The sequence below is a fragment of the Phyllostomus discolor genome, chromosome 2, assembly GCF_004126475.2.
Source record: "Phyllostomus discolor isolate MPI-MPIP mPhyDis1 chromosome 2, mPhyDis1.pri.v3, whole genome shotgun sequence".
Lineage (NCBI taxonomy): Eukaryota > Metazoa > Chordata > Mammalia > Chiroptera > Phyllostomidae > Phyllostomus > Phyllostomus discolor.
The window spans coordinates 7,408,984-7,436,941 of record NC_040904.2 but is presented as its reverse complement, the minus strand read 5'-3'; the positions used below and the strand labels follow the sequence as shown (position 1 = coordinate 7,436,941).

Below are 27,958 nucleotides of genomic sequence, written 5' to 3'. Positions count from 1 at the left end.
CGGCAACCCTCTACACTTTCTTTTTTTAAAGATTTTTATTTATTTTTAGAGAGGGAAGGGGGGGAGAAAGAGAGAAACATTAATGTGCAGTTGCTGGAGGTAGTGGCCTGCAACCCAGGCATGTGCCCTGACTGGGAATCGAACCTGTGACACTTTGGTTCGCTGCCCTCACTCAATCCACTGAGCTACGCCAGCAGGGCCCTCTACACTTTCTTGCCTGATGCAGAGGGTCTGGTCGAGGCTGGTAGGCCCCCACAATGGCGGGGCCACTAGATGGAGGGAGGCTGGTGCCTGAAGGGCCCGAGGGGGTCGGAACCCTGCCAACCCACCTTAAAAAGCCCTGAGGTGAGCAGGGAACACACTCGTATTAAGTCACAGAGATCTTAAAGTGATCGTTGCAAACACTTAGCTTGTTCTAACGAAAACATAGGCCATCCACCCAGCTCCACGCTCGGACCTGCTGGGCTAATTGTGTCTCCCTAAAGGATATGTTCAAGTCCCAACCCCCTCCCCCCAACCCCAGAGACTGTAAGTTTGACTCTATTTGGAAGTGGTGTCTTTGCAGATGTCATCAAGAATCTTGAGATGAGACCATCCTGGTGCAGGGTGAGCTCTTAACCCACTGACCAGTATCTTCAAAGGAGAAGGGGAAGGGAGATTGCTCGAGGGCGACCTGGAGAATGTCCTGTGAAGACGGAGTGGTGCGGCTACCAGCCAGGGAGAGCCAGTAAGAGCTGGAGCCGCCAGCAGCGAGGAGAGAGCCCGGGGCAGGGTCTCCCTCCGAGCTCCAGAAGGAACCGACCTGCTGACGTCTTGACCTTTGACTCCCGGCCCCCAGAGCTGGGAGAGAAGCAGCTTCCGTGGTTTCAGGCTACCCTCTTTGTGGCACTTAGTGAGGGCAGCCCCTGAAAATGCACACACCGGCCCCAAGCGTCCTCCCCGGCCACCTCAAACCTGGATTTTGGGATCAGTCCTGAGCTGGTGGATGAGGAGTTTCGGTTGGAGCTATGTGTGTGTGTGTGTGTGTGTGTGTGTGTGTGTGTGTACATATGTGTGAAACACGTTGCACCTTTAGGGAAAGATTGAATATACAATTTATGGAACAAATATTAAGGATCAGGCTTTTATTTTTCTCAGACTTTTTTACAACAGCATTGACAATTGAAGAGCGTTGATTCTTCTCTTTAGTTCTGCTACTGACTATCTGTGTGCGTGACCCAACTCATTAAATAAAGGGGAAAAGTCAAATTTTAAAAAAAGAGTCAAGAATACCTAAGTTAAGACCAATGTTTTATCTCTTAAATTCTCTTCATCTTCAGAGTAACAAAAGTTCTTTAAAACCAGAATAACTTTATAAGATAAAGATCCCCACTTTTTCCATTTTCACTGAACGCAGTGTTGGAAGTTCTAGCCTAAGCAATTAAGCAAAATCAAGAAATAAAATTATGTCTGTTCACAGATGAGATGACCTTATATGTAGAAAGCCATAAAGATTCCACAAAAAAACTGTTGTAACTAATAAATGAATTTAACAAAGTGGCAAGATATAAAATGAGCACATAAAAATCAGCTGCATTTTTGTAGACTGATAATGAATAATCTGAAAAGGAAATTAAGAAAACAGTTACATTTATAATAGCACCCAAAGGAATAAAATACTTAGGAACTAACTCAACCAAAGAAGTGAAAGACTTGTACAGTAAGAACTACAAAACAATGCTTAAAGAAATTAAAACAGACACAAATGAATGGAAAGACATCCTGTGTTTATAGGATGGAAGCCTTAATGTTGTGGAGCTGCAAATACTACCCCAAGCAATCTATGGATTTAAGGCAATTTCTATCAAATGCCAGCATTTTTTTTGCAGAGGAAAAAGAAAAAACCCACCCTAAAATTCATACGCAGTCTTAAGGGACCCCGAATGGCCAAAACAGCTCTGAAAAACAGGAATAAAGCTGAAGGACTCACCCTTCCTAATGTCAAAACTTACTGCAGTTGCCAACACGGCGGTGCTGGCATAGGGACAGACAGGCCAATGGAACAGGACGGAGAGGCCATGAGCAAACCCTTGCACACGTGGTCAAATTCTTGTTGACCAGAGCACCATGGCCAGGGAGGGAAAGGACAGTTTTCTCAACACATGGGGCTGGGGAAATGGAATCTCCCCATGCCAAAGGATGAAATCAGACTCTTAACTAACGCCATATAGAAAATGGACTCAAAAAGTAATCCAAGAGCTAAACATACAAGCTGGAGTGGAGGCCACTCTATTGACCTGGAGGTAAAGAGTAAAAGAGGTCTTTGATGGAAGGAACAATTGATGGCCTCTTTGAATACATGCGCTGGGTCAGGTGGTTTTTAGAAATGGTCCTACGTAGCCCTCTTAAAATGCCCATCTGGTAGGTATCACTTTGCATGAAAAAGGAAGTAAAATGAGTCCTAATCCTGCAACCTAGAGATGACCACCGGTGTGAAGCTATTTTTTCTTTAAACACTATTTGTTATTATTAATTTTCCTTTAAGACAACACAAAACCAACGTGACGGAAATAAATTCAATAAAAAAGTAAAAAAAAAAAGACAACATAGCAATGGGAACTTGTCACAACCAGGGGAACAATACAAGTTAATAATAGAATCATTCAGACCTGCTTCTCCCTGGGGCAGGGCGTGGGGGCGGGGCGCAGCATCACAGCAGGTGGCATGACCTACTTCATCTGAAAGCAACCAGCTAAGGGACACCATCGCCGACAACCAAAGGTTGATTGGAGCCATGGCCTCAGGTAAGCACCACCTTTCATTTGTTCACTGAGACCTCCCTCACGGAGTGGCTACTGTGTCCCAGGTGCCATGCAAGGTTCTGGAAATTCAGAAGAATATAATGCTGATCTTCCCCCCGCTCCGGGTCTCCTAACCTGATGGGTAGGGGGGGACAAATGACCAAAGAATGACAGCAGTAGTTAAGAAAGCCGAGACTGGAGGCTGTGGGGCCCGAGGACTGGAGAGACACCTGTTCACGGACGTGGGTGGAGGATGTGGACGCGCTCCAAGCACGCGTGGACTTCAGACCTAGACTCTGGTGTTGAGCGCAGTACAGCGAAGACGGATGGACAGGAACAGACAGGCTCGCCCCAAAGGAGAAGCCAGTTCCTGGGCCATCTCCCCTCACAATAAACACACACAAGATAAAACCCGAAGTGCTGTTGCTTTTCCACCTGTCTACCCCCTTTAATAGGTGAGTTTATAGAGAGCGCGCCGCGCCTGCGTGAGCCGGTAGATTTTCTCCTTAAGGCGTCTCCTCTTCTGGGCTGTCTCGCTCTGCTCCTGGAGCAGCCAGGAGTAGTGCTCTTTTTCCTGCAGGATCTGCATCATGGCTTTCTGCAGGTGGTCGCTGTTCTCTTGGAGCATAAAGTACTGGATTATGAACGGGATCTGGTTGGCGAGGCGCTTGCTGGTCTCCTGGAAGAGCGGATAAGGAGGGTCAGCAGGAAGGGTCTGGGCCCGAGGCCAGCGGCTGCCCAGAGAAACCTTGGGGTTCTGGGTGCGTGCACGGTGAGTGATCATTTTGCGAAGTCCTGGTGGTCCCGCCCACCCCACTGCAGTGTTCGGAATCAAACCATGAGAAGCTTCTGTCTGGGCCGCCCAATATTATGAACTAGGCGTTCTCTCTGGCACTAAGCACCCACCCCATAGACTAGCAAACCCAAAGCGTACCGTGGGCCTCCCAGCCCTCCCAGAAGCTCCCCCCAACTTCACTCCGCCTCTCCATTAGACGCCCTGGCCCTGCGGTCCCTGGCTCGGTTCCGGAAGCAGACCGGGACCTGCTTCATGCCTCGCCTCATGCTTTCTCTGTATACGTGTGTCCAGCCTGCCTGGCAGCTGGACTTCACATCTGGGTAGCTCAACTCTTTATTCTGATTAAGAAAAGGCTTCAGCCCTGGCTGGCGTAGCTCAGTGGATTGAGCGTGGGCTGCGAACCAAAGTGTCGCAGGTTCGATTCCCAGTCAGGGTACATGCCTGGGTTGCAGGCCATGACCCCCAGCAACCTCACATTGATTTTTCTCTCTCTCTCTCTCTCTCCCTCCCTTCCCTCTCTGAAAAATAAATAAATAAATAAAAATTCTAAAAAAAAAAAAAGAAAAAAGAAAAAACAACGCTCTTAAAAAAAAAAAGAAAAAGCTTCAGTAGTTGGGCTTCTTTGCAGTTTAAAAGCTACCCTCCCTTCTGTGTGGCCCAATCCTGTAGTCTGTGCGTGGGGCCGGGGGGGGGGGGGGGGGGGCATTTAGAAACCATGAAGTCAATTGGGTCGCAAAATCTAGGGAAAGGGATTTCATTCCTATTCTGGGATGCTGCCGAGTTTCCGGCTCTTTGAGAGCTGAATGCCCTCTAAACGTCGACCAGTAGGGCTGGTTGTATTTTTGTTGTATTCTGATAACGGTAATTTTGTACTTCATGCACAGCAGAAAATATAAAGAAGTTTGTGGTTGGGATTACTCTTGAGTACATGTTCTGCCCCATGAAGAACCTGATTTGGGGCACATTCATTAAAAGCGTCTTTCTGTACAATTACAGATGCTATATGAGGAGTTTACCAGAGAGGAAAGAGTTTAATACCCAGCCACGGCCCCTCCCTCCTCCGCTCAGTTAAGCAACGGTCAGTCAGGACCCCCGGCGAAGGCCGCGGCGCGCCCACACTCACGCAGAAGTACGCGTCCAGGTGCACCGAGATCTCAGTGATGGCAGAGACGGCAGGCTCCTGCGTCTGGGACATATTTGCGAGTGGGTTAAAGACCTCTTTCCGCTTCTTCTGCAGAACCGTGCTGTAAATCTGGTCTTGGCAATAGACGAGCTTCTCCATCCTGAACTGAAGGAGGATTATATCTTCTGCTGTTGCCGACTGCTTCGTCTTTATGTCTTCAATCTTGCTCTGGTTGCATGAGAAAGAGAAGCACATCGCGTTTTGTTTTGTTTTCGCCCCTGCTCTGTTGTTTAGACAGCTCAGGAAGTACTATGGTGTTGAACACAGGATTAGAAAGAATTTAAGGTGAGCCCTGGCTGGCGTAGCTCAGTGGATTGAGTGTGGGCTGTGAACCAAAGTGTCGCAGGTTCGATTCCCAGTCAGGGCACATGCCTGGGTTGCAGGCCATGACCCCCAGCAACCACACATTGATGCTTCTCTCTCTCTCTCTCTTTCTCCCTCCCTTCTCTCTCTAAAAATAAATAAATAACATCTTTAAAAAATAACTTAAGGTTAAAGGAGCCCTGAGACTTCAATGGTGACTTTCAGAAGGTCCCTATGCATCCTCTGTCGTCGTCCTCCCCCATCCCATTTTGTTGCTCCGCCCCTTGCCTGTGCCCTCCCACCTGACTCCGCCCATTCTCTCTCCCCACCCTCACCTCCGTTTGACTTCCCTCACCACCTTTCTGCCTCCTCAGCTGTGGCTCAGCTGACATTTTCATGTCCATCACTCTTGTCTCTCTAGTTGGCTTGGACCCAAGCCTTCAGGAGCGACCTGACCCCAGTGTGCCAAGACCACAGTGGGGTGACAGCTTGCTGTCTTTGCCCAGAATCTTGCGACTCCTATGTCAACCCCATAGTCAAAGACACTATATAGGAAACGAATGGACGACAGAGTGGAGAAAAGCCACGTTTTGGCTTTTGAGTTTCAAACAGACTTTTGTACCTTGAAGGCAGAGACTGATCTCATAGAGAGAGAGAGGGGGAGCACGAACCAGTGAGTTTCACACGGGCGGTTCCTTCTTTTTGCAGTGTACGGGGCAAATGACAATGTGTGTGGTCTTTCCCCTTGCAGGTGTGGGGCTTGAAAGCAGAAATGGCCTGTGTATCACTTTCAAGAGGAGTGACATGAGAGGTGACAAGCCCCCTGGTGCTGACGAGGCTCGGGACCCAGGGGACCAACTGCCGAAGCCCAGGAAGAAGGGCCTGCATTCTGGAAGCTTCCAGCAGAGAGGCATGGCAACCAAGGACCAGACATGCCACCCACTCCATGGTGAGGTGACCCCAGGAACCAAACCCAGCCTCTGGGAAAGCTGGAGAGCTCAGAAGTAAGATTTAGTTTTTACCAACGGGCAAAAGAAGTGAGAGAAGAAATTAGGTTGTGCTGTGGGAAAGTGACCTAAATTCTTCTCCTCGCTCACCCACAGGAGACTGTGGAGTGAGACTCGGACCCGTGCGCAGGCCTGGGGAGGGGAGGGTTTGTCCCTGGAACCCTTCACTCCCCTGGACTGAGAACGGGATTCTGGGAGAGTCGCTAAGTGGAGACCCACACAATGCTATCCTTCCACGGTGTAGGGGAAAGACCCAGAATCCCTCTGGGCCACTAGAGGCAGTCATACGTTCAGGTGGGTCCTGCCTTGCTGCGGGAGACCATGAGCGAGAGCAAGGTCAGGTGGAAGCCGTGGCAGATGCCACTCGGGCGGCCCAGCTCGGCCCGCCTGCAGTTGTCACCCCAGCCCTGTGTTTCCAAGCGCCCGCACACACCCACCCCCTCTCAAAGGCCAGACCTGGGGCAATCAGGACCGGCGGCAGGCAGGCACACCGCGGGCACTTACTTGGGCTGTTTGGTTCAGGTTGGCAAACTCGTCAAAGTGGTTCCTGGCCAAGTCAACAAAAGCTTGCCGGACAATTTCTGACCGAAGGAAAAACCAAACATCAGTGACATGCCGGCAGGAATGAAATGGGTTAAAAAACACAGGGAGGAGACATCATGGTCCATGGCCCTACTCTAAGGCCCTACTCCCCAAATTTACAGACGAAAAGAAGAGGGGGGAGTGGTGCCCAGTCCCAGCGAGTCCCCAAAACCCATCGCCACCACCCACCCCTGAGCAGGTCCCATCGACTTCCTGTCCTTTCACGGAGTAGGCCATCTGCTCTGGGGTGGCATCGGACTCTCCCCCACGCAGCTGCGTGGAGGGGTGGTCTGATCAGATGGAGCTCACGCACACTCTCGCCCTCTTCCCCGGAGCGGGCAACGAAGGCCCGCAGGCTGTTGGATCGCTGCGTTCCAGCCTCTCCCCCGAGGCACTGAGACCCACGGGAGGCGCGGGGAGGGCCCCGCGGGGGAGAGAGGCTCACCCACGATCTTCTGCAGCATGTCGAGCGCGGGGCCCACCAGCTGATCGATGTACTGCTGCACGATGGCCTGGAACGTCTTGTAGTTGATAAACCCGAGAAGTTCCTTGCCGCGATACTGCTTTTCGTACTTTGAGACCTCTTCGTGAATGATATTGTTCGCTGTGACACGAAACCAACCCCAGATATTTTAAAGATAAAAACATTTGTTTAAGTCTCGCTTACCTACTGTATGTACCCAAAGGCAATGCTTCTAAGTGGAAGTTTTTCTTTTAATAATAATAATAAAAAATACATGGTCTGACAGGGACTTTTAAGAAACAAAATCTTATTCCTAGAACATGTGTTTCAGTTGGAAGTCATGACCCCGAGAGAGAAGCCTAGTGTTTATAGTTGATGGAGAAAAATCTGGTTAGTTCAGTCAAAATAGAAAGTTACGTACTCTTGGTTCACTCGCGGGCCTCTCGGGAATCCAGCCCGACTAGGGTCGGAGGAATTCCACCATGGAAACGAATAGCGCTGTTTTTATCAAGTGCCAAAATGAACAAAGATGCAACACACACACACACACGCACACACGCACAAGCACACAATGTGAACCCACTTGTGCACGCACGGACTCACGCACATGCAGAGGCACACACAGGCATCAAACTGCCATCCAGGCTGGAGCAGAATGGGAGCTGGACCAGAGAGTTCGTGTCAGAGCCCTGACCTCTGCGTCTGGGATTGAGGGTCTCAAGAAGGGAGATATGGGCTCAGTGGAGTTGTCCAACGCAAAACAAAAATGCCAGGACCAAGTCGGGGAAGTGGGATGGTTTTCTGTTGACCTGGTGAGGGCAAGGCTCCGTGCTGACAGGGGAAGCAGTCAGGGAGGTCGAAGGGGCCCCGGGTCTCTCGTGTGGACGTGCTAGCTTTCCACTCGCTTTTCACGCGCAGGAGGTAGCTTCCGGCCGTGGGGAGTAAGGCACTGCCTGCAGGGGGAGCCCTGCCCCCGGACTCACCGTTCTGGATACTGGCTTTCAGCACACGTGCCCAGTCTTTGAACTCCTCCCTGAGTTTGTTGATTAAGCGAGTCTCTTCGTCCTTCACAACATCTTCTCCTTCTGCTAACTTTTCAATGTCCTGATTAAACATTTTGATTTTCTGGAAAGGAGGAAAGTCATGAATCTGTGCTGTAAGCACACTGAAGAGAAAGGCCCCGGGCAGCCGTGTGTGTGTGGTGCTGGGGGCCGGCAGGTCGGGTCACCCACCCAACCACCTGGTCTCCCAGATGAGCAGGGCTGCCCGGCGGGGCCCGGGTGGGTGGGCGGGCACAGAGGGCCACCTGGGGGGGCTGGGGCCAGCTCCAGGGATCTGGTGCCCGAGAGGCCACGTGGAGGCCCCGGAAATCCTCACCTCGATCAGAAAGAACATTATGTCGTTGTCACTGCTGGGGACGTTCTCGCCACACTGGCGCAGCTCCTCTGTCGCAGCCTGCAGGCTCACTCTTATTTGCTCTTCCAACAACGGGAGGGATTTCTGCACAGAATAATGGCAAACAGTGAAACTCCACAGCTTGAAACGAGCCGACAGGCTTCTTGGGTGGATGGGCGGGACCCCACGTGAACGCACTGGAGGGGGCGCAGAGCTTCTGTTACTGCATGAAGCTCGTTGCGCCGAAGGGCCGTGAGGGAGCCCACGGCGGGAGCGTCTGTGTCAGTTTGGGGGTTCCTCCGTGCAGGCGGAGTGCGGGGAATCGGGTGATGGACGGTTCTCGGGTTTTGTTGGATTTGGACAAGTGTTTTGTAGTTTGAGGACAACTACACTGGAATACAATGTAAGCTTTCTGTGGCCCAGTGTCCTGGGGTGACCATCTGGGGCTATACATGGATAAATGGTGCTTTGGTAGACACTCCGTCTTGGGTGTTAGTGTCAGGCCAGGTGTTCCCGGTCAGCCAACGACGCCAAGTGACGAGAACTAAGCTGAGGAGAAGGAGGGACCCGGAGTGGCACCGGGGCGGCTTGGCTGAGGGCCCCGCGCTGTCCCAGGTCCTCCACGTCTCAGGTCAGCCTCACACAGAGCAAAGCAGGTGCCCTCACGGCCTCTTTTTACGAGGCAGGGACCTCAGGCTCGGAGAGGCAAATTGCTTGATGTCATCGCTCAGCTAGTAGTAAGTGGCAGAGTTCCAGTTTGCACCCTGCTCACCACGCTCGAGGCGCACACAGGCGAACACCGCAGGCGAAGACACCTGCAGAGCGGCGGCCCCCATCTCTGCGTCGGTGCCCGAGGGCACTGCAGCCGGCCTGGCAGGGGGAGTCCACCGGGGTTTTCAAGGACACATAGAGTGGAGACCCAGGTGGGTGACGCCAAGAACTTAAATGGAGCCTTGATATAAATTTTAAAGATCAAAGTATCACAAGAGTTATGGAAATGCAACTTCTTTTTGTGAAATAATGTGTTTGCTTTTCCATTAGACAGGAATATGTCTTTTCGAGCCTCCTTCTGAAAACGGAGGGGATTCCACTCGAATCGGTACTTCCCCGAGTGGGCTCTATCGATCCTCTGGGAATTTAACAGTGCAAATTCGTGGGCCCTACCCTAAACTCTGCACGTGGGGCCCAGGAATAGGAGATTTCATTTATTTTTCTAATTCCTCACCAAGGATATTTATTGATTTTAGAAAGAGAGAGAGAAACATTGGTGTGAGAGAGAAACATTGATTGGTTGCCTCCCGGAAGTGACCCAACTGGGGATTGAACCCACAACCCAGGTATGTGCCGTGACCAGGAATCGAACTCACATTTCAGTGTACAGGATGATACTCCAATCAATAGCCCTGCCTGGCCAGGGCCAGGAATATGAGTTTTAATGAAATTTCCAGGTGTTTCTTGTGCGCACTGCAGTTTCAGAACCACAGCCTCCTTCCAACTGAGTACGTTTTGAGTAATGTGTTTCCTGGCCTGAAAGTATTCATTGCTTTTGTCTGACATGCACTTTCGTGTGGACGGGAACCCAGGCCCTGGGATCATCTCCACTCTAAGGGTTAACCTTTGGTCTTGCCACGTGGTTCAACCCCACGCACTAAGGTCCACGAATATTCCGCATATCAACAAGCACTAAGCCACACCCGTACTGTCTCTAATGACATGTCTGAGGTTGCCCGTTTTTTAAGAATCCGTGAAACCGAGCACGTCCTCCTTACAAGCGTCAGGCTGGGAAAATGTTTTTTATGTGCTGTGAAGTGTTAAAAGTGTGTGGAAAAGAGAAAAATTAGCTAACTTGGTGTTCATTCCCTTTTACGCTGCTGGACCGGTATTATGATTTCCCTTTTCTCTTCTCCCAAATTACTGGCTCAACGTTTTGGTTCGAGCTGTGCAGCTGTCCCTTCCCTGCTCCAGCAGCTTTCCCGTGAGCTCCCGGCCAGGAGCAACTGGTTTTCAGAATGTGCTTGTTTGTTTGCTTATCTGGGCAGACCAGTGCGGTGTCTCAGCCCACCCATGACCGCGAGCGTGGCTTGGGCAGGCTGCAGGTTGCAGCCGCCTCTTGACTCACAGTGATGTGCGCGATGAGCTCCGAGGTGAGCCTTTCTGCCAGGCGGGGCACCGTAGCCTTTCCTTCCTGCAGGAGCGCCCTGAGGAGAAACAGCACACGTGACTTCAGGAGGGGCCCAGAAGGTCATTTCCCCAGGACTGGGCTTGGCAAGTGGGCCGGTGAGCTCAGCGCTCTGGGGCGACACGTGGCATCCGACAAGCCGGGCAGTGCACGAGGAAGACAGTTGCTCACTAGGGGCTGAGCCTGTGCGTAGGCAGGCACGGTGCTGGGAAGGCTACGTGCCTCACTTTCTCCTGTTGTCATCCCAGCAAGCGGACGGAGTAAGTAATTGTTTTACCTCCAGGAGAACAAAACAAACCTCACTTCTTAGAAGGCCAGGGACTTGTCCAAACTGGGATTTTATTTCTTGTACCAACTTTTTATCCCTGAATAGCCACATCGGTCTTGAGGAAGAAGAACCAAGTGGAAGGCATCCCACGTCCCGATTTCAAACCATCTGGCGAGGCTCAGTTTACTAGCACACAGAAGCACGGCGCTAGAAGACGGGCAGACAGGTACCGGATGGAGAGTCCGGAAATGAATCCGTGCATATCCGGTCAACAGGTTTTCAAAAATGGCGCCAAGGAGACACAGGTGGAGAGGGTAATCTCTCCAACAAACGCTGGGGAAAGTATACGCCTCCATGCAAAAGAATGAAATCGGATCCTTATCTCAGAGCATCCACAAAAGTCAACTGAAAACTTGTCGAAGGTTTAAACATAAGACATGAAATGTCAAACTCATAGGAAAAACACACAGGGAAAAAACCATTATGATATGGGTCTTGGAAATGAGTTCCCTGAAAGCACAGACAAGAAAAGCAAAAATACACTGAAGTGGGGCTACAGCAAACTGAAAAGCTCCTGCAGAGCAAAGAAACGATCAACAGGGAACCTATAAAATGGGAGAAAAATATTTGCAAACGATGTAATTGATAGGGCATTAGTTTTCAAAATATGTAAGTAACCCCTACAGCTCAACGGCAAAAAAAAAAAAAAACCCTCTCCAAACGAATAATCCAATTAAAAAATAGCCTAAAGAGTTGGATAAAGATTTTTTCACAGAAAGCATGTCAATGGTCCATGGGTACATGGAAAAGATGCTCAACCCCACGGATCATCAGGAAAACGCAAATCAAACCACAATGGGATGTCACATTTGTTAAGATGCATACTACAAAAAAAAAAAACCATGAAAGACAAGCAGTGGTGAGGATGCGGAACATTAGGGATCCTTGTACAGCGCTGGTGGTGCGGCCACTATGAAAAGCAGCGTGGCAGTTTCTCAGAAAATTAAGAATAGAACCCCCATGTGACCCAGCAACCCCACATCTGCGTATTTATCCAGAAGAATGAACACCAAGACCTCGAAGTGCTAGTGTTCTTCTGTGTTCACGGCAGTGCTATTCACAGTGGCTAGGACTTGGAAGTAACCTGCGTGCCCATGGACAGATGAGCAGATCCAGAAAACGTGGTACACATGCGCTGGCGGAGGCTCAGAGAAAAACGGACGTGAGACCAGGGAGCCCCGGAAGCCGTCCGTGATCGGTAAGAGGGTGCGGTGCGCACAGCGGGAAGACCGCGTGCAGACCAGGAGCACTCAGGCCGCAGCCAGGAGTGAGGGTCGGGGACGGGCTGTTCCGAAGCGGCGTAGGCAGCGAGAAAGCAGGGACCGTGCACGCTTCCTGGGGATTGGTTCTAGTTCCACAACTTTCTTAAATGTACGGGAATTGGTTCGTGGTTACTTCACCTCACTTCTGGGGAAGACTTTAAGTTTCATTTATGATTTTCAGAGGCATAAACAGGAAGAGTACTGCTGTGTATATTTGCTCGTCTGGGACAATAAGCTAAATTAAGCTTTGTGTGACTAATCCGGCTTTGATTACTCCAAGGAATTTCCTGGTCTGGCTTCTGTCTGTGGTTCATTTTAACAAGACAGTGGAATAAGACTCAGCCTTATAAGAGAAGAAAATTCTGTCATAGGTGAGTCTGCGAATAAGCCTCGAGGACATTGTGCTAAGGGACAGATGCCAGTCACAGAAAAACAAATACTGCATGATTTCATTTACATACGAAAGCTATCAAACATCTTTTCAGTGGGGAAGGGAGAGAGAGAGAAAGGTGGAGAGAAACATCGACGTGTGGTTGCCTCTCATGTGCCCCCTACTGGGGACCTCCCCGCAACCCAAGCATGTGTTCTGACTGGGAATCGAACCAGCCACCCTTTGTGTCACAGGCTGGCACTCAATCCACTGAGCCACACTAGCCTGAAAATCTAAAATTTCAGGGCTGAAATCTAAAATAGTCAAAGTCACACAGTCTGACAGTAGAATGGTGGCTGCCAGGGCTGGGGGAGGGTGGGCAGGCAGTTTATAAGCAATGGGCGCCCAGGTTCAGCAATGCATTCTAGAGACTGCGGAACAACAGAGAGCCCCCAGTTGACTGCACTGGCCCCGGGCCCGTGAGCAGCGGTTGTTGAAGTGTGCTGCCTGGACCAGCAATATCAGCCTCAGCTGCAAACCTGATAGAAACACGAGCTCCTGGGCTCCCCCCTGGACCCCAGACACTCTGGGACAGGACACAACCAGCTGGATCTCAACAAACTCTCCAGAAGCTTCTGCTGCTCAGGGTTGAGACCATGGGTGTCATTACTGCAGAATCTTTTCTCTGCTCCACCAGCAGTTCCCTCATCCGTGTGCCCCCAGGGCTGCTACTGCAAACGAGCTGTGTCTCCCATTTAGGGCAGGAGCGGAGAGGAAGAAAGGAGGAGCTGGGTGCTATTTACAGAGTGCAGGCTCTTGGTGCACCAGGACCTTCGCGTGCATCCCACTAATTAGTCAGAAATGCAATCCTGTGAAGCCGTCCTGCGGCACTCCCTGAGCTGACGAGAAAGCAAAAAGCTCAGAGAGGTCGGGCCATTTCCCAAGGGCACACAGCGAGTAGCTAACCTGGCCGCCCACATTCTGCTCACCCACTGTCTCTCTCCTTAAGGCAGAAGCGACCTCTGGGTCTCCCGAGGCTGTTGCCACAGCATTTGGAACCATCAAGTTCCTGAGCAAAGTAAAAGAGCAAAGTGCCCAGTGCAATGGGGACAGAGCCGGTGTCTGGCAATCTGCTGAGTCTCTACAAGATAATTTATATTTAATATAACCAGTGAGTATGCAGGCTCTGAAGCGGGTTTTAATGTGCACCATCTATGACGGGCGACATCAGTTTCCGGAATCTGGGAGATCTGTTTCCGTTCACTGTCGGTTGGACCTCACCGTCATTAACTGTAACAATGGGGAGGAGCTCGTCTACTGTGTGTATCTCTCAGGGTTTTGTGGGATGCAAATGAGAAGGCAAGTGAAAACGTCTTGGAAAACCAGAGCGCCCTGTGCTCTGTGAAACGCCATATTACGTTTTTTCATCAGCCCTGTCATTACAGCCCACGAAAAAAATGATTTGTTTAAACAAGCCAATGCATTTAACACTAAAATAAAGGCGAAGATTGGCTCTGCTACATGGTATAATTGTTATATGCAGTTTGGTTCTCACGTTGGCTGATTCTGGTAGGTGGGGCTGGCTTCCACGGAGCCCACTTCCGGGGCTGTCCTGCAGAACCTCACCTGAAATACGGATGTGCCTGGAAGAACATCATTTCCTTCTTGGTGGCCTCTGCCAAGCTCAGCTTGTCTGTGATGTCCTGCTGGCCCCGGCACTTCACGATCATGTAGCCCTTCTTGAGACGGTACGTGAGGTTCTGCACCACATTCACGACAGTTTTTTCGGCGCCCTTGTCCACGAGGTCTGGTTTGGTCAGGATCCCTGGGAGGCGGTTAGGGAAGACACAGGGAGGTCAGTCCTCTTCTCAAATATGTTTGAGAACTCTGCTGGGCTATGGGATGTTTTCATGGCCAGGACCAAGAAAGTCTTCTACAGCCTCGGTGGCCCAGTGCCTGACAGTCATTCATTCATTCATTCATTCTGCCACCAGCCCTCATCTTTGCTCCCACCCCCCACTCAGCTCACTAACTGCCTTGTGTCACTTAACTTCCCAAAGGTCTGGGGGGGGGCGGGGCATCTGCTGTGCGCCGGCACTGGGGCAGCTGGTGTCACCGCAACTGACCAGCTGCATCGTCATATTTCTAAGAAACTTTCCTGGCACTTGAGCCGTTGAGTTTCTCCCTGTGTCTTCTTACCCGAAGGTGTTATTTAAGAGCTCGTAGCCTTATTCCCACAGACCTCCGTGTTACTAACAGACTCAGGCATCTCTGAATGTACATTTGCACCTTCCCCCGGGAGGGGAAACAGCAGTCAGGAAGGCCCTTCTCTGGAACCAGCAATCATGCATGGAAGCAATACATCGATACAATCATTGTACTTTATCCTGAGAAAAACGAGTAAGTTAACAAAAATGGAGGTTTGCAGTTAGAATTCCCCCTAGCGGGGGAGACAGGGCCTCCTCATACTGTGCCTCAGTTTGAAACAGAGGACTGTGCATGCCTCCATCTACAGAATCAGCTCATGAGCATCATTGAATGATTCAACCACTTAGCCCCAGAACCCCCAGGGGGTGCCCTTGTAGTGACTGAGGCATTTTATTGAAGAATCCAGTTCAGCACAGCGCCCCTAGTGGCAGGCACTGACAGCAATTTTTAGATGCTTATTTTTTTTCTCTTTTATTTATTCCTGAATACATGACACACACATGTTAAGTTAACAAATGTCCATTAAGCACCCTGCTGTCAGTGTTGAGGAGGTGGCAGTGAACAAAACCGAAAAGTCCCTGATTTCATGAATATCCTTCCGGCTTCTAGTGGCAAAGAGCCAGATAAATTCATCGAGTAAACATACCGGAAATGAACAAGAATATCTAATATTGGTAAGTGCTATGCACAGAATTAAAAGCAAAGAAATGACTATAGGCAGGATGGATGTGAAGGTTTAGGCTAGGTGGACACAGAGGACCTCTGAATGAGAGGATGGAGATAGAACATTCCAGGCCATTTCAACTAAACCGCACGGTTCAGAGGCGTGGAGCCCATGCACTGCGCCGTGCAGCGGCCACCACTCAGGGTGGCCCTGAACGCAAATGAGCGGTGAGAAGGAGGAGGGTGAAGAACCAGACTCCGGCCACTCCTCTCGCCCCGACCGAGAGTGAAGAGGGCCCACCCCGGCTGCACAGAGGCCGCTGGAAAGGGCACGGGGCTGCCGTGGGGATTGCACTTGGACCTGACGCCGGATGTGGGCGTGTCTCATAGCAGACCCCCTTCGGGGACCTTCCCCCTAAGTGAGGATCGGCCCCTCCCTCCCCGTCTCCCGGAAGCTTGATTCTTTCTTCTCACCTATGGTCCTGTCTCCGTCGGGGTCCACCTCCTGAGCCATGCTCAGCGCCTCTGTGGTGGCGATGTCCACGTTGCAGGGGACCACCACCAGGTTGATGGTCTCTTGCCTCTGGATGTACTTCCTGATGAGTGCCTTGACCTGACGCCAGAGAATCGCGCAAAGGAAGAACACAGCTCTGGTTACGGAGCTACACGGCAGGACACCCCCGTCCCTGCGAGAGGCAATGTCGTCCCAGAGCGAGGCCCGGTTTTCACACCCCTGAGCTGAGGCTGGGCCTGTCCCCTTTCTTGGCAGTGCCCGCCCTACCTGCCCTTATGGAGTTCTCTGTTGATTTCCTACTTACTCCTCAAAGCCCACCACCGATATTCTTTCTCTCCCGGAGACTCTGATTCCTGTAGCCGGATGAAACCTCTCCTTCCTCTCTAGAGCTCTCCTGGGAGGCTTCTGAGATTATTAGTAATCTGTTAGCATGATTTGTTTCTGTGTTGTACCTGCCCCGGAAGCCCAGGGGCGCCCTTGCGGGGATTTGTGGCACCTTATTGCAGAATCCGGTTCAGCGCAGCGCCCCCTAGCGGCAGACACTCCTTGCCTGCTCACAGCCGTGTCTGAGGGCAACACCTGCACATGGTCACGCCTAACGTTAATGACTTTTTCTGCAGTTTGTTCTTGGGAGAAGTCTAACTCATTCGAATGAGAGAACTCCAATAATAACATCTCTTAGACTTTGTAAGCAAACAGGAGATGTGGGCAACATAAGCCTTAGAATGACAGATTTGAATAATATTTCCCCAGTGGACAATATAAACCACCACGGAAAAGGCTGGCACCTTGGGACGTATTTCTTGAAGTCTGGTACAATTTATGCATAGTCCGGCTCACACAATGCCCTACCTAATTATTTTAGCTGGCCACGAAAAGGGAAATTTGCATCGCAGAAGCACAAACTAGCCTCCTGCAAACAGTGGAGCTCTGGGGTGAACTCAAAATGACAAACGTAAAACAGGCCCAGTTTGGTCTTGGCCGCGGAAGCCTTTCACTGTGCGCAGTTACGAGCGACCTCTATCAGCGAGCTGTAAAGTCAGCCGTCCATAAACGAAAAGTGTTCTTCCTGCTGGTGCCCGTTCCCTCTGCCACGGCCGTGGGACGGCCCTGCAGGCACCTGCCCGTGAACAGGCCCCCGGTCCAGGATGCCGCGCTTCCACTCTGTCGACCGTATTAATCAGCCTGTGTGGTGGGCGGCTGCCCCGTGCACTGTAAAACACATTTGGCTGCCTCTCTGGTCTGTACCCACTGGATGCTGGTGGCAACCCCACTTTCCCAAGTTGTGACAACCAAATAGATCTCAGACGTTGCCACTGCCCCTTAGGGGTGACACAGACGTGGGCTGAGAACCTCTGTATGAGACACTGTCCTTCGCATGCATTTTGACAGGGTGTTGGGTGTGATAACCGCTCCCCACGATGTCTGCCTACGTAGCGAAGCCCCACAGAGAGCACCTGTTCATGCTCCAAATGGTTGCTGGGTGCCCACCAGGTGCTGAGCCCCGTCCAGGATCTAGAGATTCGACATGGGACTGTACAGGCAATCCCCCAAGGGCGAACATTCCAGCAGGGAATGGGGGCCAGAAGCACTCCGTAAGGAGGGTAAGTGAAATCAGAAGGGCCACATGCGGGGTATCAGACACCAGGAAGGGTGCCCTGATAAGGTGGCGCTTAGGCGGAGCCCTGAAGAAGGTAGGAGAAGGTGCTATGGGGAAGCCTGGGTGGGGAGAGAACGTCAGGGAGAATAAAGGGCAGGTGCAGAGATGGAGGGGCGAGGGTGGGCTGGGGTGCCCAAGGCCTTGCCCCAAAGATCCCATGGGACTCAAGCGTCGCGGCAAGACTGTTTTCAAGCAGCTTTAAGTGGGAAGCCCTTGGGGAAAAGCAGCAGCAGGCTCAGCAGCTCCTGCTCTGCCCTGTGGCTGCCATCCCCCGCTCCCCCCGCCACTGGGCTGGCCTTCCTGCTCCCCAGCCAGGGATCACAGACCGTGTTCTGACCATTTGACATAGTGTTAACTTTTTTAATTGTTGCTAACATGAGCAGATTTTATGTGAAAATCCAAAGTTCTGGCTTCATTGTCTTTTTAGAGAAATCCTCACCCCAGGATACATGTACTGATTTTTAAAGGGAGAGGAAGGGAGAGAGAAACATTGATGTGAGAGAGAAACATCGATTGGTTGCCTCCCACATGTGTCCCAACCAGGGATCGAACCTTCAACGGTCTGGTTTATGGGGTGACGCTCCAATCATCTGAGCCACCCGGCCAGGGCAAATTTCTGGCTTCTTTTGACTTCCAGGACAGTGGGTAACACTGGGCTGATACCCTCATGTTAGGCAGGCCATGAGCTGTCCCGTGCACCCCCAGTCCCACCACGTCATCTTCCCTTGACCCACCAGGCACCCTCGCATCTGATCCTGAGTAGGAGGCCCCTGCCCGGGAGGACTGCCCCGGTCTCCTCCCCAGCCACTTAGCACGAGGGCTGGGAAGGCACAGCGGACTCTTGGGGTCGCCAGCGGGGGTCTCCAGGTCTCCCCAGCTTCAGCCTGGCCCATCCCCGAGTTCCAGAAAGGCTCACCTGCTGTCCGATGTCCACGGGCTGGTTTCCCACAGGCACCCTGGTGATGCCGGGAAGATCGATGAGGGTCAGATCCGGGACGTCGCGGGAGGAGATCTCCAGGCTGATGAGCTCATGACTGATGCCGACTCCACTCCCAGCCACAATGTTTTGGGCTGCAGAGGCCAAGAGAGGACAAACCCAGAGTCCAAATTAACGACCACGTGGGAAAAAGCAGCTGTTCTTGAAGGGGACGGTTTGTATTCGGAATATAGGAGCTTCGGAGAGGCCCTGGTGCTGAGAGAAAACATTTCCCAGAAGCCCGCAGGGACCAGAGACCACTAAGGTGGCCATGGGTGCAGGGGTAGCACGTGAGGTCCTCTCAAAAATTCCGGAGGAAAACATGCCACGTTGAAATCGTGGAGGGGTTCTGTTCTCCTTCTCTATGGTTTGAAATATTCTTCACCGGGTGTGGTGATGGGTTTAAAATACGTCCACAAATCCTTCAACAGCCCTCCCACCAAAAGGTGGGGCCTTGAGTGGGGGCTGGACAGAGGAAATTGTGTCTAAAGAATGGATGTGGGGAAAGCAGAGCGGGACTAGGCCGTGAAAGGCACCCTGGCTGATTCCTGCTTTCTGCGGGATGCTTCCCTCTGGGGGAGGCCAGCTGCCCCTCATAGGGACCTACAGAGAGGCCCACAAATGTGGGGACCACGGCATCTTTTCTAGCAGCCAGCAAGAAGCAACCGTGGCCTCCTCTTAAAGCCCAGGTGAGAGAGTTCACGGGCCCTAGGCGAGCCTTCCGATAACACAGCCCCGGCCAGCGTCTCAGCTGCGGCTCACTGGGCCCTGAGTCAGGGCCCCCAGTGGACGCCGCATCCCCGACGCTCTCACACTGTGCGAGGGGACACCAGCGTGTGCTGTAAGCTGCTACATTTTGGTGTGATTTGTTATGGACCACTAGACAACTAGTGGAGGTATGTATTACTTCTATGACCAGAAAAATACATGTTTATATAAATATAAAGAGAGAGAGAGAGTGTGTGTATGTGTGTTTTCTAGGACAGTATTATAGTCTTCTGTCTCTTTGTATCTATCCAACTCTTTTTTAAAAAAAGATTTTATGCCCTGGCTGGCAAAGCTCAGTGGATTGAGCGCGGGCTGTGAACCAGGCATCGCAGGTTTGATTCCCAGTCAGGGCACATGCCTAGGTTACAGGCCACGGCCCCCAGCAACTGCACATTGATGTCTCTCTCTCTCTCTCTCTCCTTCCCTTTCCTCTCTAAAAATAAATAAATAAAATCTTAAAAAAAAAAGATTTTACTTATTTATTTTTAGAGATAGGGGAAGAGAAGCAGAAAGGGAGAGAAACATCAGTGTGTGGTTGCTGCTCACATGGGTCCCCCAATGGGGACCTGGCCCACAACCTGGGTGTGTGCCCTGACCGGGAATCAAACCAGTGACCCTTTGGTTTACAGCCCACGCTCAGTCCACTGCGCTATACCAGCCAGGGCCTATCCAACTCTTCCAACACACACATAAATGCATACAAACACACACTAACACATAAATGGGCACACTAACACACACAAACACACGTGACCGACACCACACGTGAAATCCCCCTGCCAGGTGTGTTCACGGCAGCGTAGCGACCCCTCCAATCCAGGGCTCTCTGCCTCCTTCTGTCCTTTGGGGGCTAGAGCTAATCGAAGGCCAGCGGTCAGTCTGGAGCTCAGCAGACACCCGAGAGGGCACACCCTCCCAAAGACGACTGCCAGCCGCCCCAGGGTCTGCTGCAGGGGCCGCAGAGCAACTCAAGGAGGCAGGGCCCCTTGGCTGGACAAGATCACGTAACTGTCACTGTTTAGCAGTATTTGCTGTTTATCTTTGGTCGTGGGAGATTTTGCAATCACCCTACCGCACTAGACTCGGAGAGGTTAAAAGGTGTTGAAGGAAGGACAGGGGAAAGAAACAAGTAGTCCTGGGGAGAAGAAGGGAAGAAAAAGTATTTCTTCTCTTGAGTTCTATCTGAAAATGGATTATTTGCTATAGGAGGTTTAAATGATTTCTTCTTGAGAGCTATATACAATTACTGTATTACACACTTCACGTACACCCCAAACTGCACATTTATAATACATAGTGACTTGATTATGATCATTTTACACGGAGCCCCTCACATCATGAAGTCAGCCCTGCTCCGCTCAGGGTTTCTCAAAATGTAAGCCCAAGGGACGGACCCGACCGAGGTCTGGTTACCACCCAGATTCTGACTCAGCAGGTCTGGGCTGTGGCCGGAGACCCTGAAGTTCCAAAAAGCCCCAGGTGGTGTCGCTGCTGCAGACCAGAACCCACCCTGGGAAGCCAGGAGCTAAAGAACCTGTAAAAACATCTTGAAATCAGTGGAAACCTAGGGATGGTCCAGGTGAGGGGAGGATACATAGAACATGCATGCCAAGGACAAGACAAGGACACAGAGGTCACTGGTCACCGGCTCAGGGCAAGCATGAAAGCATGAGGCGATGCACCCTAGGGCCCCCCAGTTCCTTGCCAGGTCCTGGAGGGTGTCTGTGTCCTCAACACCTCCCGCCTTCCTTCCCCTCTCAGGGTGCGCCTTTGCACCCTCCCTGGGGCAGAAAAGTGGGTCCTGGGATACCCTTCTCTCTCCGGCAGCCTTGCCTGCTGGTCACCGAGTCTGCATTTGCAACACGGTGAATTCGCTGGGCGTGCGATTTGACTGTGGCCAGTTCTGCCAACAGGGGCTTTGGGCCTGGGGAGAAGGTCCATTCTGACAGACTCCGAAGTTTTAGGTACAGGCCCCCTGGGAAGGCTGCACGGTTGGGGCCTCCAGGGGGCACTGCCATCGTAAGTTATGACAGTGCCCACGCCAGGGACACTGAACAGTTCTCCACAAGGGGACTGCTGGGCCTGCTGAGGGAGCCACGCTGGCCCCTTCCTGGGCACAGCAGTGAAATCTGGGGACAATGCCACATTTCCCCTACATTTGGGGACAGCTCCGATCTGGAAAACAGGGAAGCCACAGACCCAGTTCATTGCCTCATCGTGCAGACGTGGAACCAGGAGCACGTGGAAAACCAGGCTGCCCCTGCGTGAGCTTTTCCTGCCTTAGTTGCTATTCCGCCATCACTACTTAAGATACGGCTTTTGTAGCTTCGTACTGAAGTGTAACAGGCATACAGAGAACTCCTTGCATTAAATGTGAGGCCTGTTGCATTTCACGGGCTGAATACACAGGGGTGACTGACACCCGGACCGAGAAGCAGAGCACGGCCAGCCCCCGGAAGCCCCTCGTCATCAGTCCCCACCAAGAGCGGCCGCTGTCCTGGCCACTAACAGCATCCATTCCTTTGGCCCATTGTTGAACTTCACCTGTGGTTGAGCCAAATGAGTCTGCTGACAGGGGACCATTTTCGATACGAGAACGACAACCTCACGGTAAGTGGCATCGTGTCCTGTGCTCCCTCACGTCTGGCTTCTTTCACTCAACATCACACGTGGACGCTGCGCCCCAGTCGGCGCCCATAGCCGAGGGACCCCGCGCACCTGCAACGGCGCCTCGGTCCGCTCTCCTGCCGAGGGACCTCTGGGTGCTTCCAGGGTCTGGCTAATGCAGGAGCGCTGCTCTGGGTGCCCGAGAGCCTGGCTGTCGGGGCACATTCTGGCTGGGTGACACTCGGGGGCAGCGTGTCAGCGCACCAGGGTGCGCACAGCTCAGCCTCGGCGGATATTGCCAGTTTCCAAAGCAGCTGCACCAACTTACATGCCCCCAGCAGCAGAGGGGACTTCCAGATGCTATTCTACCCGCGCCTCAGTGACGGCTCGCTCGCCACACACTCTGTACAAAGCCGTCAGCCAGCACACACCCATGCGTGCGGAGCTCTGCCGTGGGGCGGGCGCCCAGCCCTGCTGCTGGTCCTGCCCGCAGAGCTGGGGAGAGGTGTCAGCAAACACTGCCGGGTGTGAGGGTGCCAGGCAGCTCCAGGACAGCTGTTAAAGGCACAGGCGGCCACAGGGCTTCTGTGATTTCAAGCTGGGAGACTTGCCCATTGCGGGTCTCCAGCAGCTTCTGTATTCGGGGGTAAACGCTAGAATTGGGGCCAGCACCTTTCCATTTGGGGAGGGACCCCTCTGGGGAACCCACAGATGTGGGTTTCTCTGGGAGCTGGTCCCAGGATGTCATGAAAGGCCCCCGCCTCAGGCGCTGAGCTCTTTGTTTACTAATAGGGAACGCCCGGCTTCCTGGAACTGAGGCTGTCCCCGCAGAGGTTCTTATCATGAGCAGTGTCACCTTTGCCTGCCTGGCTGAGACCGGAGAGCAGGGGAGGGGAGATGCCGCCCAGGGCACGGGCAGGCTCCGGGGTCGCGGGCTGGCAGTGGCTGCCAGGGGCCCCTCTCAGGGGTTGCCGAAGTGGACGCCGGGAGCACTTGAGCCTTTGCATCACTCTGTCGTCACCTGAAGCTGATCTCAAGCTTTGGTCAACTTTGTTCTAAGGCCGGGGGGGACGGTGGCTGTGCTTCTAAGAATGACGGGTGGCTGGGGTCCGTGTTGGGGAAGCTGCGTGGAGGCAGGGCCACCGGGTGGCCAGCCAGGTTAGGTTAGTGCAGCAACTCAGGACAGGTGGGGGGACAGCATGGGGCCCTGTGGGGACACTTCCCAAGGGGTGAGGGGAAAGTGAGACCCAGAGAAAGAACAGGAGTTAGGTGGAAGGAGGGGACAGTGTGAGAGGCAGGGGCACCGGCATGTGGAAATGCCCGCAAGGAAGAGAGCCTGGCGACCCTACCTTTGTTGATTTCCCTCTCCACCTGGGAGGGGTCTTGAAGCTTGAGCTCCTTGTCCTGGTAGCTGATCTTCCCCCTCCAAGAGACCTCACTCGAGAGCTGCTTTTTCAGCTTTAGCACCAGCGGACACCTGGTTACGATTCCTGGGAGAGAGAGTGTGCCCCAACCACCCTAAGTTTTCTTTAAAAACAAGCGTCAAAGGTGCCCTTTGCTCCCACACCACAGGAGCTGCCCCAGTATCCCCAGAGGCCTGGTCTGACATTTCTGTCCCTGTCTAGGGCCCGACCCAGACGCCCCCCACTCACTGCCCAGCCCTAGAAACACCGAGGGCATTGGCCTCGGGACCTGGGTTTGTCCAGGGGGCAGCCCAAGAAGGTGGCGGATGGAAGCAGTGAGATCCACTGGGTGACGATGACCACCCAACCCTCCCAAGATGTAAGGGGAAGGTGGCGAGAGCCTGGGGGGAAGCCAGACATTTGGAAGGAGGGGTCCCGGGACCTTCAAAGGGTGTGGTCCGTGGTGGCACTGGGTGGGGAGGGAGGGTGGGCCCTGCGGTGCAGCGGGAGCTCAGAAAGGCTGGAGCTGCCCCGAGCTTCCTGGGGCCGGAGCCCGAGTCCCTGCAGCGTGAGTGAGTGCTGTCCCACAGGGAGGACCTTCTCCCACCAGGCCAGGGGACACACCCGGGTCACACGCCTGCCACTGGCCCCTGACATCCAGCTTCTCCTCCTGGCGTGTCTCTCCCCAAAATGGTGAACCCAGGAAAGAGAGGAGGAGTCCCTGCCCCCCAATCTCACACTCAAGGATCAGGACCCTGGCTGATGGGGGTCGCCAGGGAGCCCCTGCGGTCAAGGACCAGGCTGCCCGTGGCTGGGAGGGGGCACAGGCCGGGCGCCTGGTGTGCAGACCATCCTGGGGGACTGTGCTGCTCTCTGGGGTCCCCACACCCCCCTCTGTGCCGGGGGACAGCCCTGGCAGGGTGGCATCGGTGCCGCCCTGCCCCTGGGCAGGGCTGGCAGGCGATGGGAGCAAGGGGGGGTCCAGGGTGAGCCTCGTCGACCCACTGTGAGGATTCTGTCTTTCTCCTGCTCAGTTTCCTTTATCAATATCTTATTACATTGTACAACAGCTCCTTTGTATGTTTTAAATAAAAACATGAGTCTTATCACACATGATCCTGGCTAACAGCTTCTCAGAATGTTGAGAAAATCCCTTCTTCAAAGGGACTTCACACGTCACCTGACACTTACGAATTCTACCTGGTCAGAGAGGAAATGCGGCCACACCCTTGCAAAGACCTCTAGGGAGAAGGAGCCAGTTCCTGACCTTGACCGACTCGGGCTATCACCACATGAAGGTGGACGTGGGAAAACTCGGGGTGGTGTGGGCCGCCCGGGCCATGAGCTGCAGACCATAGCTGTCCAGGGCCTGCCCGCCCGGGGGCCTCCCCCCAGCAGCCTGTTTCTCATGCCACAGGTGCCCTACAGACGGCCAGCCACTCACCGCTGCCCCTGGGGAGGGCGACGCCCGACAGGGCCTCCAGCACGGAGCTCTTGCCCGAGCTCTGGTCCCCGATGACGGCGATGGCGGGCAGGGCCAGGTCCTGCTCCACGCCCAGGGCCCGCAGGGAGTCGATGAGGTCGATGCAGGGGCGCACCTTCTCCTCATACTGGCTGTACAGGGTGGTCTCGGATCCCTGGGAGAGGCAGAACAGACTTTGCACCCTTGGCCTCTGAGAAGGCTCCCACCATGGGGGGGGGGGGACTTTGCGCAGATGTGGGCATCTGCTGGTGTGGACAGCGCGGTGAGAGGTGGGCCCAGGAGGGCCTCTGGGGGGTCTCTGCTTTTTGTCCCTGTGCAAGCTTTGCTTCCGCCGAAATGCAGATAGTCGGCTGGGGGTGGAGGCGCCTGCCTGAGCAGAGAGACAGTACCAAGAGGCTGGGAACTGCCGGCCACAGGCAGGGGCTGGGCCCTGGGGCTGCAGAGCTGGGGGAGGCAGGAGGAGCTGGAGGAGAAGCTCCAGGAAGCAGACCCCCCCCACCCCCCACAGAACAGAAGCCCCCAGACTCACTGCAAGGAAGGTCCCGAGACTGGGTGTGTCCGTGCCCTTTGTGAGACCTGTCCGGGAGAGCTGGGGGCGCCCGCCGTGACATTGCGAGGGGTGGGCCAGAGACCAGAACGCATCTTTCCTGAACGTCCCCCTCCTGACTCACCGTTGTCCTCTGCTGTCCCCTGCTTTCTCTTGGCATCTGAGAGCTGGCTGTCGTCGAGGTCATGTTCTTGCTGAGGGGAACTTGGTCCTTGTTTCCCCCTGGCATGTTGGCGGTAAACCTCGCTTGCCCTCCTGGTGGGCGAAACAGTGACGGTTGTTTTGGGGAGGTGTTCGTTTCTACGCGTGGGTGGTTTGGGGAAGGAAACTGATCGTGTCCCTGCTGTGGCCAAGACCTGCGGGCTTTTGGCATCAGCTGGCGGCCAGGTGGAGCCGGTGGGTGCGTTTCCCGCCGCTCAGCCTCTGCGATCTTCCCGACGTGCTCTGCAGACACAGAATGGGACAGTGGCCCAAAGTCACCCAGCGGTCCTCCCCCGGGCTGCACCTTGCCAGCCCCAGCTCATGCAGCCCCAGGACAGCCCGCCCCTGCACACAGACATGGGGGAGTCCAGGGGCTCGACAGAGGCCCCTGTCCGCGGGAGGGGCTGTGGGTAGCAAACACGCACAGAGAACAAGTGGGGTCTCCATGGGTGCCCAGGGCCTGGGCACAGGGGCTGTGGACTCCACATTTCCGAGGGAGAATGTGGATGTCCCCCTGTCACTCCGAGACACCTGTGGCTCAGGATCAAGCAGGGGACTGTTAGGTGTGGCGATGGGAGGTAGCATCTCCCTGGCCCTCTGGAAGCCAGCCCCAGTGTCCCGACCTACCCCCCAACCCCGCCTCACCCCCCCACTGTTTGTCCCCCAGACTCGGTCAATCTGCTGGGGAGTCTGGGAAGGGGGAGGGTGTGGGTCTCCTTTCCCAGGGTCTGTGGCCTGGAATCAGATAAAGGCAGCACTGTGAGGAAGAGCTGGCAGCGGGGAGGGCTTGCCTCAGCTGCCTGGGGTGGCACTCATTTTGTTTTGACAACAGTCCTACCCACGTTAGCCGCTTATCTGCATTTTCCGGGTCAGGAAACTGAAGTACAGGAAGCCCCAGGTGTTGGTGGAGCCAGGGCTCGGACCCCAGCAGGCCACTGGAGGCAGCAGGAGCCCTCCCTGCCCCCCCCCACACCACAGCCCCTCCCGTCTAGAAAAGGACTGAGGCTGCGGCTTCAAAGGTGGCTCCTCCACCCCCCTCAACTGCTCGGCCACCTGGAATCATGAATGCCACTTTATTTAGAAAAAGGATGTTTGCATATGCAATTGAGGTAAGGATATGCAAATGACAGTGGGCCCTAAATCCAATGAGAGACGAGCAAGGGGAGGTTTGAGACACTGGGACCCAGAGGGGTGGAGGACACGGGAAGTCAGGGGGGGCAGAAACTAGGGTGCCGAGGCCCCAGCCCCAAGCACACCCAGCAACCACCAGAAGTTAAGACAGAACCTCGGGACAGATCCTCCCTCACTCAGAGTCTCTGGAAGAACCTAACCTTGCTAACGTCTCGATCAGGAACTTCTGGGCTCCGTCGGGACTGGGAGATAAGCCGTTGCTGTGGTTCCAGCCACCAGGCTCGAGTAATTTGGCAGCCTGGGGCACTAATGCAGTGGCAGGGACTCCAGTCTCCAGGTCTCGGGCAGGCCTTCAGCTGGACCTGGGAAAATTCCACTCACACTCCCCCTTGTGCTGCAGTCCCTCGGCCCCGCCCCTCCCTCTCTCCCTCCTGAGCCCCAGCGCATGGAGCCAATACCCCTTCTAGAAGTCTCTGCCCTTTTCTCAGAACAAAGTCCCTAAAAAGTGCAGCCCCAACTGAATTTTCCTGTATTTACGGCATCTCTTCTCTGAATGCTGGGCCAAACCCCTCCCTTGCCTCAAAACAGATGTGCACATTCACAGCTCTGTGTGGGTCATGGCCCACTTAACAAAAGGAGGCCGCCCTGGCTGGTATGCCTCTGTGGTTGAGTGCCGGCCTGTGAATCAAAAGGTCGCCAGTTTGATTCCCGGTCAGGGCACATGCCTGGGTTGCAGGTCAGATGCCTAGTATGGGGTGTGTGAGTGGTAACCACACATTGATGTTTCTCTCCCTCTTCCTCCCTCCCTTCTCCTCTCTCTAAAAATAAGTAAATAAAATCTTTTTTAAAAAGGAGGCCTAGTTCATGCGTTTGTTCAAGAAATACTCGTTGAGGACTGTTATGGGCTGAACTGTGCATCCCCCCTCCAAATGCAGGTGTTGAATATGTAACCCCCAGCACCGTAGAGTGGGGCTTAATTGGAGCTGGGCCTTTAAGGAGGTGAAACAGTAAAAAGGAGGCCATCAGGTCGGGCCCTAATCCCACCTAGCACGTAGCCCGTGTCCCTACGAGAAGAGGAGACCAGGACGCAGGGGGAGACGGCTGTCTACACCCCCAGGAGGGAGGCCTCGGAAGCACCAGCCCTGCCCA

At 53.6% G+C, this 27,958-nt stretch overlaps 1 protein-coding gene across 1 annotated transcript; it reads right to left on the bottom strand.

The window, feature by feature from the left end:
• Positions 1–1,109: 1,109 nt before the first annotated feature.
• On the bottom strand, positions 1,110–25,954 carry MX2 (MX dynamin like GTPase 2). Its single transcript, XM_036017448.1, has 13 exons — positions 25,602–25,954; positions 24,892–25,084; positions 23,394–23,534; positions 18,610–18,764; positions 15,994–16,132; positions 14,275–14,473; positions 10,629–10,707; positions 8,492–8,614; positions 8,098–8,239; positions 7,097–7,255; positions 6,574–6,650; positions 4,700–4,927; positions 1,110–3,459 (listed from the first exon to the last, which is right to left on the bottom strand). Exons 1-13 carry the CDS (start codon positions 25,848–25,850, stop codon positions 3,229–3,231), a joined length of 2,115 nt encoding a protein of 704 aa, XP_035873341.1. The 5' UTR covers positions 25,851–25,954; the 3' UTR covers positions 1,110–3,228.
• Positions 25,955–27,958: the final 2,004 nt, after the last annotated feature.

Bases quoted from the DNA above. Each gene is read 5' to 3' on its own strand.
- MX2 (XM_036017448.1), bottom strand. From the start codon at position 25,850: ATGCCAAAAGCCCGCAGGTCTTGGCCACAGCAGGGACACGATCAGTTT. The intron at 18,765-23,393 runs GTAGGGTCGCCA...TGGCCTCTGCAG, and splicing joins GGAGAGGGAAATCAACAAAG to CCCAAAACATTGTGGCTGGG. The intron at 7,256-8,097 runs GTGAGTCCGGGG...TTCGTGTCACAG, and splicing joins GAAAGCCAGTATCCAGAACG to CGAACAATATCATTCACGAA.